This window comes from Akebia trifoliata, chromosome 8 (assembly GCF_017979445.1).
Source record: "Akebia trifoliata isolate Shusen 1 chromosome 8, ASM1797944v1, whole genome shotgun sequence".
NCBI classification, from domain to species: Eukaryota; Viridiplantae; Streptophyta; class Magnoliopsida; order Ranunculales; family Lardizabalaceae; genus Akebia; species Akebia trifoliata.
Genome location: NC_141382.1, coordinates 36,137,773 through 36,153,242, shown reverse-complemented (window position 1 = coordinate 36,153,242; position 15,470 = coordinate 36,137,773). Strand labels below are relative to the sequence as shown.

At 33.6% G+C, this 15,470-nt stretch overlaps 2 protein-coding genes across 2 annotated transcripts; both read left to right on the top strand.

The window, feature by feature from the left end:
- Positions 1 to 1,657: 1,657 nt before the first annotated feature.
- Positions 1,658 to 11,152, top strand: LOC147396623 (isopentenyl-diphosphate Delta-isomerase I-like). Its single transcript, XM_086451595.1, has 6 exons — positions 1,658 to 2,068; positions 7,326 to 7,381; positions 7,884 to 7,975; positions 9,824 to 9,926; positions 10,018 to 10,155; positions 10,619 to 11,152. The coding sequence occupies exons 1-6, from the start codon at positions 1,800 to 1,802 to the stop codon at positions 10,870 to 10,872; spliced, it is 912 nt and encodes a 303-aa protein (XP_086307721.1). The 5' UTR covers positions 1,658 to 1,799; the 3' UTR covers positions 10,873 to 11,152.
- Positions 11,153 to 11,304: 152 nt separating this feature from the next.
- LOC147396622 (transmembrane protein, putative (DUF677)) lies at positions 11,305 to 15,392 on the top strand. Its single transcript, XM_086451594.1, has 2 exons — positions 11,305 to 11,936; positions 14,035 to 15,392. The coding sequence occupies exons 1-2, from the start codon at positions 11,909 to 11,911 to the stop codon at positions 15,081 to 15,083; spliced, it is 1,077 nt and encodes a 358-aa protein (XP_086307720.1). The 5' UTR covers positions 11,305 to 11,908; the 3' UTR covers positions 15,084 to 15,392.
- The last annotated feature ends 78 nt before the right edge of the window (positions 15,393 to 15,470 follow it).

Here is a 15,470-nt window from a genome sequence, read left to right as displayed (position 1 = left end):
CTCTTGTGTGAAAACCATGGGTTTTTGGTGTGTTATTTTCCTTTTGAATATATAATTTATTTTGAGTTGATGTCATTCTCCTTAAGAGCTTGCCTATATATTTTGTTTGCTTGGACAATATTTAAAATGTTTTTTTAAGGAAAAAAGTGGGCAGAACAACTCCTTGTTTCATCACTTTGTTTAAAAAATAGAACATGTTCAATTGATTTGAATGAAGAAGAAGATTTGTTTGTCAGTTGTTTTGAACGAAGAAGATGATTTGTTTGTATGTGTGATCAATACATATAGGTTAATTAAATGTGATAGCACATAATAATGACTGTAGAAGGTAAAATAGGTATTATGCACATGGCTACATTTTTGTGGATCCCTCTTTGCTACATTTTTGTGGGGGATAAGCGTTCCCTTCAACTATGGTTGTCTTTCCTTTTCTCCTCATTCAATTGTATTATCTTTCCTCTCTCTTGCCCCATTTGATAATGTCCTTCTAACTTTATATCCTTTAACTTTACCATCTATCGTCTTTTACCTCTGTAATCCGAAGAGAATGCCTGTGTATACTGCTATGAAAATAGACTGCAAAACACCTCTTTTATATCTAGATCAAGATCGTCAGGGAGGAAACTCAACAACTTTCTATCTCGAGGCTCATAGGTTGAATACCAATAGAATAGTGAGGCAAAGTGATAATAGTATGACACTCATCCCTTTCCTTTCCCAAGCTTTATGACATAGGGGTATCTCTAATATTTACTAAAATATAAAGAACTATCTCTTAAGTCAACTCTTTTATCAGAAGTCTAGCTAAAATTCTTATTTTTAGATGAGAGAAGTTCCAATAGTCTTCCCCTTCTTAAATTGACACCTCCAAAACTTATCAATTAGTATTCAAAGTTTTCCAAATTTTCAAACCCAACTTTTGAAAATAATATATAGATAAAATATATTATTATTTTAACAATTAAATAAATGCAAGTGTGCTCTTGACTTGCTTTATAGGTTTGAATATTTAAAGTCATAAGGATTAAAAAAAATCGTAGAAATGATGAGTTTTAGGAAGAAAAATCAAGGATTTTTTACTAAATGTTGAAATATAGTAATATTCATTCATCTCATGCCAAAGATTAGGATTTTGACAAGAATCGATTTGATAACTTATCAAATGGATTTTGGATCAACCATCTCTCAATCTAATAATGTCTTTGAAATATATAAATGATGTATATTTATAAATCAGTGAGTTTGCTCTCACATCATACCTTTTAAGTCTTTATATCTCCCTTCGCATAAAGTGATTATATACTATTTAACACATATAACACATGTCTTATAACTTTCTTGTCCCATCGGTGTCAATTAGGTACCAATTCAAATCAAAACCCGATCCAATTCCATTGGATCAAGTAGTATTCCACCCACCTACCGAAATTGAGTCCGACTTTGAAGAGGTTGGGTCGGTTCAAAATTCTGGAAGAACCCTTCTCGTAATATGACACGTGGTTTTTTAATTAACGTTTTTTTTATAAAATTTAGAATTATCTCTGAAGATACCACGTGTAATGCAAAGGAGAGGTTGTATCGAAATTTTGATGAGAGAAACTACTTCAAAGTTTTTTCCCCACCTTCACTAACCTCTAAACTCTTTGACATCTTCACCAAACTTACATATCAGTCTTGAAAGTTTTTCAACATTTTCAAACCCAAATTTCCAAAAATTATTATTTTAATAATTAATACGAGCTTGAATTGAAGAAGAGGAGGAGGAGAGAGTCTTGGAATCCGAAGCTATATGTATATATATGTCGGCCATTAATCCTCTATTTAGCTTCTTCGTCTCAACCAGAACAGCAACAGCAGTTGCGAGAGCAAAGCGAGGAGGTTCTCTGTTCTTGACTTCTTCTTCTTCTTCGATCCCCAAATTCACAAATCGCTACGATCGCGGATTCTTCCGCATCTTCTCGTCTTCTTCTTCGTCACAATCCTTCGCAACCACGGATTCTACTTCGATGGGAGAAGTTACAGATTCTGCTATGGATGTTGTTCAGAAGCGTCTCATGTTCGAAGACGAGTTAGTTTCATTTTTCTTACAATTCTCTCTAATTTGTTGTTTGATTTCTTTCCTTTTGATATGATCTTTCTTCTGTTTTTATTTTTTATTTTTATTTTATTTGTGGAAATCTTAATTTTCTCTTTCAGATAATTTAATTTTTCTTTCCTATCAAATTTTTTTTTTTTTTTTTTAAATTTTTCTTGATTGATGTTTTTTTTTTTTTTTTTTGTGTTGTTGTATGTTTTTTTTTTATTGTTGTTGTATGTTGTATGTTTTCATTTTTATTGCAATTGAATAATCTATATGTTAATTCTATAGTTTTTGTTCTGTTTTTTTTTTTTTGGTCAATTATTTATCGAAATCTTAATTGCTTGAAATGTTTTGAGACTCGAATTGTAGAAAAGTGATTGACTTCATTTGATTTATTTTGGAGTTATTTCATTTTCCTGACTGATTCCTTATGTTGTTTTGTGTTTGGTTCATTGAATTTGAATCATCCATATGTAATTCCCTACTATTGCAGATTCTCTTAATGAATATCGCTCAGGTGTTTGTGTTTATTTGTATGATACAATAGTTGATTGGGGCACAATTACCATATGTTTTCTTTCATCCATGAGTGTTAGAATTCAACCCATACAAACTAATTGGGATAAGGCTTTGATGATAATGTATGAATGCTCAAAGAAATAGATGGATCCATCTCTCAAATTTAGAAATAAATTTAAACTAACAAGCTTGTAGATTTTAGATCCATGAGAATATCAACATCTATTCTCTAGGCTAAATGTGTGTATCTTTCGTCATTTGAGTTCATCGGAATCGAGCTTTTGCCTAAGCATGAATATAATTCGGTGGAATTCTTTCCTTTTCACCAATGATTACTCCTTGCTCTTGAATGGCCTTTTACCTCCCCTCTATCACCATGTGATACAATTGGCTTGCATGATTTACACCAATATGATGGGGGGACATCACTATTTATTGATGGAGGGAGAAGGCCAAGAATTTCCTTTTTATTATGCTTCATAACCCATCAATGAAGCCTTTCCAATTACAACTCTTATCTAATGCTTCGGATGAGTGATATTGTTGGGTTATGTCTTTTATTCTTGATATATGAAGAGTTGTCTTGAATTCAACCCCGATATTGGACCCATTTGGTTTGGATTTGGATCTGACCCGTTTACCTTCTTTGTATCCCTAAGTATATAAAGGGTAAGAGATGAAATCCTAAAAAGGTTAGAGAGATATACGAGAGGCAGAGAAGTTGTAACCTTGTTCTTGAACTAATTGATGAAGCACTAGTGAAAAAGAGTTAACAAACTCTTTGTCCCTTTTCTATGGTGTTAAGTATTGCTTATCTATGACGAGTTAAGGATGAACAAAAGTTCTTAATATAGTCCATAGCTTTATTAGGTGGTGTGTAATAGTCATAGAACACACTTGATGGACTTACCTATGTGAATGTGGAAGTAGAGCCGCTTCCTATGAATACTATGGGCAAGTATTATAAAGCATTCATGAAAAATCAAGATTCAACAGATGGTCAAAAAGTGTCAAACCATAAGAATTTGATCGGTCCTAGAAAGAAAGATATGTATGATATGATAGTTAACTTACACGAAAAGGGAAATGATTAAATAACTTAGTTACACCAAGTCCCTGTGAGTTCTATCTATATATACTAAATGTCTATTAAGTCCAAAAGACATCGACATTAGGTCCGGTATTTCACCTTGTATGAGCAGTGCTTCCTTTTCTTCTTACTATGAATCTGTGGGGGATTATTGTAAAATTTATAGTTTATTTATATTTCTTGAGGATAAGGTTTGAACTCAAGAAATTTCTTTATTGGGGGAAACATAAACTAAAAAGAGTTTTTTCCTTTTTTTTTCTTTTCTTGTATAAGTTGAAAGTCAAAGATTCTCTTTTTGCTTTTTAGTTATGAGAGTAGTAAAGACAACTCTTTAAATCTTTAGTCTCACATCGAATAAATACAAGAATAGTTTTCAACTTATATATGATCCCTTTCTCACTATTGTTTGAGTGTGAGAGAGAAAGAGACTGGGCCTCGCTCGCACATGGAGGCCCAAAACACTGTGGGACTGCAGCCCATTATGTTTGGGGCCAACCCGTCAGAAAACCTTAGTGCGCGTGTACGCATGCGATTGTAGTGAAAAAGATTGATACAACCAATAATCCAGCATATTTAATGACTAAGGTCATCCCACGTATCAAGTATAGGGGCAGCCTGGACTTGATAGGTGTTTGCAGTTCTTGAGGCCCTAATGGGGTGTGGAGGAAGCGGGTGGTCTTTTTTTTGGAATTGAAGCCAAGGTTGAGATTTGTTGGGTTATGTTTTCTATTTTTGATACAAGAAGAGTTGTCATGAATTCAACCCGGATATTGGACCCTTCTGGTTTGGATTTGGATCCGACCCGTTTACCTTCTTTGTAACCCTAAAAAGGTTTGGATTTGGGTTAGAAGTTTCAGAATGGGCTGATTTTTTGTGAGGGTGATCACTATGGTGAGGAGATCATCCTCACAAAAAATCAGCCCATTCCGAAACTTCTAACCCCATCAAAAGTGGTTTACAAGAATTGGATGGTCCATGACTCTTCAACTTGTAAACTCGGGTTAGAAGTTTCAGAATGGGCTGATTTTTGGTGAGGATGATCTCCTCACCAAAGAGACCATCCTCACAAAAAAATCAGCCCATTCCAAAACTTCTAACCCATATATTGAGAAATGTTTGGCACAATGTTTAGTTTTGTATTTGTCCCTTTATATATATGCATGTTAAATAGATAGAGTGTTGTTTCATATTAAAAAACCGTCATTAAGTTATCTTTTAATGAAGAAACCTCTTATATGCATGCATGTTGTTTCGCATTTATGATTATTTATTTATTTATTGGGTTGAGGAAGCCCTTCACAAGCTGTTTTCTTTAATAAGGGAGTCTCCTTATATAAATGTATGCATGTGGTTTCGATGTTATGAAACGATTATTTTCTCCATTTTGTTGTACTTTTACGGTACAGCTCAACAAAATGTCAAAGCCAGATGTGCCATAATTTCTTACTATTCTTTTCGGGAAAATTCCTATATGCACTAATGGGTATGGGCTCTAAGGTGGAATCTCCATGAGTTGACAATGTGTACCTATACCCAATGCTATAATTCGCACCATCACACCTTTTACTCCACCCCATAATCGATACTTATTGTAGTGAAAAAAATAGAAATCAATCCACTCATGCAATCACATCATTGATTCTTCCATTTTTTCTCAAATATCTTATTAAATGTCTGGTGGTTTATATCATTAGGATCAACGAAGGGTTTGCCACTATCTCAATCATTTAATTCATAACAGATTCCATAAAATGCATGTTAAAATTATTTTCCATATATAGTATATGTATAATATTGAAATAATATGCAATCAAAAACTCACCAACTGACATTTTACTTGTTTTCCCAAATATTAAAATGATAGGAGATGTGGAAATACATGGAGATGGCAATCTTGTGAAAACTCATATGATCTCTGATATTTAAAATTTCTGAACTTGTTCAAATTTTATACAAGAAAAATGATTGAATTTTTTTTTAATAAAAACTTGATTGAAAAATGTGCCCTCCCTTACTGTTAATGAGCAAAACTGGAAAAAACTTATCCAATTTTCTATCAATGTCATGGCTCAAAATTTTGTACCATTTTGGAATGTCTCGGAGAAACATTTTGGTTTTGACCGAGATCCAAATGAAACATTGACTTCGAAACATTCAATGTAAAATGTTTTGTATTGTCTTGGAATGTTTTAGTTGAGACCGTTTTGTTTTTTCTCCTAAGCGAAACATTGCATTGAAACAATATTTTAAACATTGATCAATGGTACTACTGCCTCAAATCCTTTTGAACCGCTAATTCTAGTAAAGGGTTTTCTATGTGTGCAAGCATAGTCACCAGTCGGGGTTCGGGAATAAGTTGGTAATGGGAAATTTGGAGAAACCAAGAGAAAAAAAAAAAAAACAGGTCTAGGGTTAGGGTTGTGTAATTGTTCCTACTACGTTGTATTCTCATAATATATCATCAAATTTCATATTAAACAGCAATATTACCAAATCCCATATTAATATCGTCCATACATCCACAAAAAGTAATCACAGGTCAGCAACATATTCAAGGTTTATATTGTTGAAAATATATAATAATAAAAAAATTACAATTATGAATCCAAGTTAGGATCATCAATTGAAAAAAAATCATCAAATTCAATGTTATTCTCATTTGCATCTCTCATTCTTTGATGCTTCATTGGTAAGTGGTCACCATCATCTTATCAATGTCATCTCCTCTTACTAGTGCATCATATGAGACTAGATATGGGAAGGTTGAAATTTTATCTAGGCTACCATCTCCCAGATTACTAAAACAATGCTTAAATACCTATTTTTTCCTTTTTCCTGATTTAATTGCTAAGTTCATGATTTAAGTGTGAAGTTCGTAAAAGTTGAGACTTATTAAAACGTCGTGATTAAATAATGATTTAATTGATAAAGGAAAAAATCATGATTTAATTGCAACTTGTTCAATAAGTTGCAAAATTGGATGACTATGAGTGTAAGTGCTTGTGGTGGAGGAGGAGGGAGGAGGGAGGGGGGTGATTTAAATGATAATCTTTTTTATCTCGTTATTGCAGTGTTAAAAGTTGGTTCTTTGGTGGCGGATTTTAGATTGATGGGTTATCATTTTCCATAGTGAATTTCTTTTTCTTATTATTGTTTTCATTAAACTAGGGTGTAAACTCGGTTAATAGTGGTCCAGTTATTTCTACATCTCTATTGCAAGTAATAGAAGCATCTCTTGAATTGTTTGGTGATTGATCTTTGATAGTTTTACTTATATTATGTGTCATCTTTATTTGGCTTCTTTTGGACTAATGATTTTAAATGGAATTTCGTTTTATGGGGTTGCTACCATACTAAACAACTAATACACTACTCACATTACTTTTGGTGTTTCAGTTTCTTTTTAATCGTATTTTGACTTTGTTTCGTTCCTTTGAAATCATATTTGTCCCAAATATTTTATGTACCTTGCCTTCCTCAGTATGCTGTTTTTCTTTTTGGGCATTTGCAAATTGTTCTTCCTTCAAAGCTGTAAGACTTGAATCTGTTAACTACGAGCTTCAATATTTTCCTTCTTTTATCTTCATTGCTGGATTGCATGGGATTGTTAACATTTTATACTCTGATGTTGTGCAGATGTATTTTAGTGGATGAGAATGACAATGTTGTTGGGCATGATTCTAAATACAACTGTAAGTGAGAATTTTTCATATTGGAAAGATCAGTTTGACCATTTAGACCACTTTTATCATTATCATCATCATCATAATTTTACTTGTATTGTAAAAATTAATGGGTACTTGTACCCAATGTTTAGAAAATCGAAATTTGATGTGAACTTGGTCCTTTCTCAATTGAATTCAATTGTTTGCTTTTCAAATATTAGTGACCACGTGATTATGTGGAGAAGAGGTGCAAGTTACTGATTTATGAAGAAAATCTAATTTGAATTAAATAAGGTCCAGATGAAGTAAAAAAGATTACTTTACCCAATTGATCAAAAATTGCTGATTTGATGACTGCAGTCTGATTTGAAATGGAACTGTTACACACTTCTTTACCCTAAATTTTTTTTTTTTCAGTTATTTTTGGATAATTTCTACTTCTCGTATATGATGACACTGATATGTTCTCTCCTTGATGACAACTATTTACTTGTTCTCTTCATTGCCCATCTGGTCTGCTCTTGCCCAGGTCATTTGATGGAAAAGATAGAAGCTGAAAATTTGCTGCACAGAGCGTTTAGTGTTTTTCTGTTCAACTCCAAATACGAGTTACTTCTTCAGGTATGTCAGTACTTATATATCTTGAACATGGGAAGTGTACTAGATGTCTTATTTTTGAAGTATAATAGAATACCATATTGTTATTTTCAACTTAGTCCATTTGATGGGACTGTCTGTCCAATTAAATTTGAAGGTTCTATTTGATCATATTATTTTGAATGCTCAACATTGAACTACATAAACAATTTGACCAATGCTCAATTGGGGATGTAATTATAGTATAAGTTTGTGTTTCCATCTTTCATTTATCAGTAGCCTAAGGACTATTTTATTTTCAATTATAAGCTCTTGCTGGAGCATTGAGTGAAGGTTTAGTTAAAGATTATGGGTGTGTTTATCTATAAACTAATTCAGTTATATCTGCATGTGTTGAATGTCTATTATGAAGATGGTGTTGCAATTTAGAAGGGAGGAAAAAAAAAGAACGAGAAAAGATGAGACAAATGAAGGATTTTGTGGCTGCATAGTATTAAATTTTGACATATTTCTTCGAAAAATTACCATTTCCACCAGATTTGACATCGAACGTAGCCAAGAATTTTTCTTTTTATACATTTTTTGGTGGAAATTCTATTCATTCTGCAACATACTTTGATGAATATAAATTTTGACCAAAATAATCACATTTCATGCTCAAAAATGCAAAAGTCGGAGCAAATATTTTGATAAACAGCAAAAAAAATTTGACCAAAATATTCATATTTTAAAAAATTATAAAAATCACAAAAAAATACTAATTGCTTGTAGAAAGAAATTTTAAATTACACATATTATTCATTTATAAATGAATTTTATTAGTTTGGAATCGATATATCATAGCACTTCATATAAGCATCATATACGGTTGACCATGTTCTAGTTAGTTGGGCATGTAAGTTTATTAATATGTTAAAAATGACAAAATATAATAATAAACGAATGTGATAATAATTTATTCATTTAAGCAAATTTTTAAATATTAAGGAGTATTTAGTTGGGCATCTAAGTTTATTAATACGTTAAAAATGAAAAATACAATAATACACAAATGTGATAATAACTTATTCATTTAAGCAAATTTTTACATATTAAGGAGTGTGTATTTAATTGGATATTATTATTCTCATTCCTCAATATTTTGTCATTTGCATGGAATTTATATTAATTTCCACACTAATCGAATACTTGTATGAAATATTTTCATTTTCGGGCTGACCAAAATAAACATTGAATCTAAAATTTAATCTCCTCCCGAAAGAAAGAATTCCATCCTCTAATTGTTGTAAAGGGGGATGGATAGAGGAACAAGTATGATAGGCACCCTGAGTTTACCAATCTCAGTGACCAGCTCCTAAGAGTTCCCACCCTATCTTGTGTAGATGTAAATTAATTTATCCTTGTCAACACTTCCCACAGCGTGGTTTTGTATGATAAGAAAATATAAGAATTGAGAAATCTGTGGAGTTCATTCCATTTGGTGAGAGAAATATATTGAAATGCTATCATTCCGCTTCAGGTATAAAATATTGAATTTTTTTTTTTTAAAGAGAAGCTGATATATACCAAAAATAGTTGAAAATTTTAAATAAACTAAGATCGAAAAAAGTGTCTTAGCATGTATCCAACACATTAGTATTGCAAAATGTCCTTTTTGCATATCACCAATAAGTTTAGCACCTTCATTGGAAAGCTCTACCTCATGAAATTGCTACCGCTACCTAATGAATGTCTATATAACAATAGGAAGTATGATTTATAGACAATAGATATGGACTCGTTTTCTGAACATATTTTGGTCTCATCTAAGATTTGTGCTTACTTTTGAGAGGGTCTTGATACTAACATGTTGTATACCTATTTCCTGAACAGCAACGGTCTGCAACAAAGGTAACATTCCCTTTGGTGTGGACAAACACATGTTGCAGTCATCCTCTTTATCGTGATTCTGAGCTCATAGAGGAGAACATCCTTGGTATTTATTTGTGTTTCACATTAATAAATGTCCCAACTTTCTCTTTCCACATTTGTTTTTCTCAGTAAATTTGTTAATGATTCCTGTGCAGGGGTGAGGAATGCTGCACAAAGGAAGTTGCTTGATGAACTGGGTATTCCTGCAGAAGATGTGCCAGTTGATGAGTTCATCCCTCTTGGACGCATACTATACAAGGCCCCGTCCGATGGCATATGGGGGGAGCATGAATGTAATAACAACTCAATTTTGATCTCAAAACCTAGGTTACGTACGATTGTGCAGGAAAATGGTTTTTCTCAGGAAAAATTGTTGTGTTTCTTTTTTTGGTCTGTGTGTGTGTGTGGGGGGGGTTTCAGTTGTATGATTGCACATTTGCACGCTAAGATCATTTTTCCCGATCACATGATTTTCCCATCTTGGTGGGAAAATGAATTTCTCGTTAGAGCAGGAAAATCTTAATGTTATTATCTCACAATTACCCTCACCTCCAAAACTAAAAACCCTCTTTTTGTCATTTTCCTAGGTGCAATCAAATAGTGGAAAAAACATTTTATAAGGGAATCTGTATGCTCAGGAAATTGATTTTCCCGAGAAAATGCTTTACCCTGCACAGTCATGCACACCACCCTCATTTAAGTATTTCCATTTCGAGTTATTTTAACCAGTCATTTGATCTTGTATTTAATTTGCAGTGGATTACCTACTATTCATTGTCCAAGACGTTAAATTTCATCCAAACCCCGATGAAGTTGCTGATGTTAAGTACGTCAATAGGGAGGATTTGAAAGAGTTACTGAGGAAAGCAGATGCTGGTGAAGGAGGTCTGAAGCTATCCCCTTGGTTCAGATTAGTTGTGGAAAATTTCTTGTTCAAGTGGTGGGACCATCTTGAACATGGAACACTTGAGGAAGTCACTGACATGAAAACCATCCACAAATTGACTTAGTACCCTGCAATAAGGATCGTGTTGTAGTAGGAACTTTTCTTCAATAAATCGTCGAACGAGGGTAATAGTCGCTCGGCAGGTGTGTATCCATCCTTGCACAATTTAGTGTTTTGTTTCGTTATTGAGTGAACAAAGGTTTAAAGTCTTGTTGCTATGTTAGATTGATGTGTTATAGACCGGGATTTGGGACAATAAGGGGTTCCGAGGTTCCATAAAAAAATTGTGTGGTAGCATTGCAACTGTTAGACAATCAGTCTTTGTTAATTCTTACTGTTCTCTAGTCTCAGGTTTTCTTTCTCTCAGGAACAAACTCAACTGAGTTGATTCTCTCAAGTCGTCTCGTCTGGGATGAGTCAAACCTATTAAATTGGTTTGAGGTGTATTTTAAAAGTACACATTTTTAATTAATTAATATTAATATTTACTTATACAAACTACATTAATAGTTTCCTAATTACAACAACATATTTACTTATACAAACTACATCAAACACAAACATCTACATTCTTAAAATGAATTTATTTATAATAAAAATAATACCTAAAACTAGTTGCTTGGCCGTGTTTTCAAAATATTAGTGGACGAGTCATTGAGATGGATCGTTCCATCAGAATGGATATCTCCTTTCGTTCTCTGTGACTGAGTTAACTCATCAGCGTAGGACAAGTTTTAAAACCATGGTCAAGGGAAGAGGGTGGAAAGATTGCTAATAACCTCACTTCTGTTTTTCATCTTTTGTGTGTGGCTATGCAAAAAAGCTTCCTTCAAGAAACTTCACTTAAAATGCAAGGTTTTAGAGAACATCTTTCTTTAAGTATATATTTGCAAATTTAGAGAAGTAAAAGGAAGGAAATGCCAATAGCTTATAAAGGACCTAACCATTTCCTCTCTCTCTCTCTCTCTCCTTTTCAAAGGTAGTTCTTTACCATATTTCCTCTTTTTTCTTTTTTAATTTTCTTTTCCTTCAATTTGCTCTTTTTTCAAAGAATTCAAATCAACCCAAGAATTTGGTTTGATCCTTTTTTTAGGGTGGAAATGAAGATAAAATTTTGTGCATGCACAGGTATTCGTCTCTCTCTCTCTCTCTCTCTCTCTCTCTCTCTCTCTCTAGGGTCAAGTTCAAGGGCCATATGAGAAAACATATGTAAAAACTTTCGTTTTTAATAAAATTCTAAAATATGGGTTAAAATTTTTGGATTGAGCTGATTTTTTGTGAGGATGATCTCTATGATGGGAAGATCATCCAAAAAAAAAAAAATCAGCCCAATCTGAAACTTCTAACCCCATTAAAAGTAATTTAGAATGTGGACCGTCGATTTTTTACCAATTTTTATCACTAATTTGTAAATCACTTTTAATGGATTTAGAAGTTTCTGATTGAGATTTTTTGTGAGGATGATCTTTTCATCATAGTGACCATCCATGCAAAAAATCAGCTCAATCCAAAACCTCTAACTCTTATTTTGAAAAACGAAAGTTTTTTCATATGTTTTCTCATATGGCCCTTGAACCGCCCCCATATATATATATATATATATATATATATGTGTGTGTGTGTGTGTGTGTGTGTGTGATTTTATTTGAAAGAGATTTACCAACTCATGGATAAGTTTTGTCAAAATTAGAAAATGGCATGTTTTTAGGATGATTTAGACACATGGTTTTAAAACTCATTTTGATGTCTTGTTTGAGGTCCATGAACGAGACCAAGTCGTGTTGGACAAGTTTTCCGATGCGTTTGAGTCGTCTTGTTCAACAATGAGACAAATGAATTATGGTTTTATATCTCGTCCTATATGTTTTACTTGTCTATCCATCTTGTTGGTGGACGATACTGAGATGTATCAGATGAGTTGTCTCAATCTCGAATGAGACTTAAAAACCATGTTTAGACATAAGTCCGCACATCATTTTTAGATACTCTCCGTATATTATCAAATGGATGACTTAACCTTGACCTTTTTTCTTTTCTTATTGATTGTAAAATGACTTAAATACCCCCATCTTCAACCTTTAGCTAAAAACCTTGGGTTTTCTTTCCCAAAATCAGTCATCTTATGCTAATTAGGTAAACAAACTATTTTCACATATTCAGCCTTAAGATTTTATCGATTTAAACCTTAATTATATAACAAGTATGTTTACATTACAATTTAATGGGGGTCGAGAAGGTGAAACCCTAAGTCACCATAACGAAGTGCAATTAGTAGGTTAAAATAGAAGTTATAAAAATAATTATTTTTTAAGTATTGCGTGCAACTAACAAGTAGTGGTGTGCAACTAGTCAGTCCTATTATATAAAGTTCTTCAATTTTTTTTATATAAAGTATGCATTGGAGCTTAGCTCTTCTAGAAGTTCATTACATGTATAGAAGAATAATTTTAATTTTTGAAAAAAAAAATCATTTTTTTGTACAATGATGCGAAATATTTCTCATTCTACTCTTAATAATCGGAATTGACAAGTACTCATTTTTCCTAATAGCCCTGATTCCAACTCCTATTCCACTTATTTTATAATTGGAACCAAAACCACCAAGAATCAGAACTAAAAACATATAATGAATCTTGTTCTAAGTACCTTTGAGATTCGACCCATTGATACTAGGGGTGCAACTTGGTTCGGTTTGATTCGATTTAAGGTCAAATTGGAACCGAACCAACATAGGTCGGTTCCACTAAATAAGAATCAGAATTGAATCAAAATCCATTGGAACCAAACCAACCCAAACCAAATTAAAGTCAATTTGATTTGGCTCAATTCTACGGATTGCCAATATTCTATAAATTGTAAGTAATATTTTTTAATGAAAAAATAAACATAAAATTCATACAATAAATCATAAATCTATTCATAAAAACTCATTAATTTAGCAATAAAAGATCACTAATTTATATCCTGGCTCTTAAAATAATTCATAATAATTATTATATACATATAGATTTATTTATTGCATAGGGATTCGATTCTTGATTTGGTTTGGTTCTATACAAATTTGATCTGAGAATCAAACCAAATTGATCGGTTCTTCATTTTCGTTACCCGGAATCGAACCACAACTTGTTCCAAACCACCCTAGAGCTAGCGGTTTGATTTGGTTTGGTTATCGGTTTGAACCGGAACAAGTTGCACCCCTAATTGATACTACTACCTGGTGCAGGATCTGGATCTGGATCTGAGAACTCCAAACTCTCTGCTAACATCAACATCGATGTTTGTGAAGAGTACGCGAATGCCTTTCGAACAGAATCCTACAATGAATTCTGGGCACGTGTCCTTGCCTTAACCCATAGAGATACTGCCACGTCTACATCAGTGGAGTCCACTACAGCTGCTCGGCTCCCATCCTACAGACTCTTTGCCGAGCACCTCTTGGATCCCGACCAACCAACAGTCACCAAAATCTTGAACTCGGCTAAGTTGGAAAACCACTCTCTCCTCTCCGACTACTTTTCAAATACAGCCGATGCTTCTCTCCTATGCGGCCTGTTATTGAAAGACATTGATCAAACACGTCGTTCTTACCACCTTCTCAAAACCACCCTCAACTCCCTTGAAACTACCAAATCATCACCGGAAAACCACTTTCCAGCGATCTTCAAACAACTCACCAAATTTTCTAATTCATTAAACCCATTTGCCACATCAGCTTCATCATCCCGTCGTTTTCACTCCGTTCAAGCCACGTGTGTTGGCTTGCTTAAACAGCTCAAATTGAGCTGGAAGAAAGCTCGAGCCAGGCATCGGCTCATCAAAAGCTTAAAAAGCAGCTCAGCTATAGTTCTTCTAGTCTTAACGACTTCATTAGTGGTAATTTTGACAACCCACACATTGGTGACGTTGATAGCAATGCCGGGCTTCGTAATGGCTTCGCTTAAGAAGCTGACTTCATCAAGGAGACTAACTCGGGCTTCGGCTCAGCTTGACACTGCAGTGAGAGGAACATACATATTGAACAGGGATTTGGATACTATAAGCCGGCTTGTAGGCCGATTACATGACGAGGTTGAGCACATACGAACAATGGTTCGGTTCTCACTTGAGCGACAAGATGATGGGCTCCAGCCAAGTAGAGAAGTGTGGCGCCAGCTAAAGAAAAACGACTCAAGCTTTAGCCAGCAATTGGACGACTTGGAGGAGCACTTGTACTTATGCTTCATGACTATAAATAGGGCTCGGAGCCTTGTAATGAAGGAGGTCTTGGGTTGACCCGGATCTAGTATCCAACTCCACACTAGTATTTATTTATTTACTTGGTTTTTCCATCTTAATTTTCTTAACTTTTGAATTAAATTGTTATTCTTAAAGAACCACTGGTCAGGATCTGGTTGAATTGGAACCAGTTCCAATCCAACATAGGATTAAATTTAGAATCGATCCGATACTCTTATTGAATTAGGTCCTTATCAGATCATATTTTCTTATTGGTCTCAACATTTAGATCCAATAACAATTGGATTAGTTTAAGATTTGATCAAAATATAGATTATAGATAACATCACAAAATTTATAATACCTTATATGTTTTCACAGATAATACGTAGCGGGTCACTATTCGATCCCGAACAAATCCGATAAGTTATCAAATCAGATCTT

Coding starts and splice junctions, on each gene's coding strand:
- LOC147396623 (XM_086451595.1), top strand. CDS start 1,800: ATGTCGGCCATTAATCCTCTATTTAGCTTCTTCGTCTCAACCAGAACA. Junction 7,976..9,823: donor AATACGAGTTACTTCTTCAG/GTATGTCAGTAC, acceptor TTTCCTGAACAG/CAACGGTCTGCAACAAAGGT. Junction 10,156..10,618: donor CATATGGGGGGAGCATGAAT/GTAATAACAACT, acceptor TTTAATTTGCAG/TGGATTACCTACTATTCATT.
- LOC147396622 (XM_086451594.1), top strand. CDS start 11,909: ATGAAGATAAAATTTTGTGCATGCACAG. Junction 11,937..14,034: donor AAAATTTTGTGCATGCACAG/GTATTCGTCTCT, acceptor TACCTGGTGCAG/GATCTGGATCTGGATCTGAG.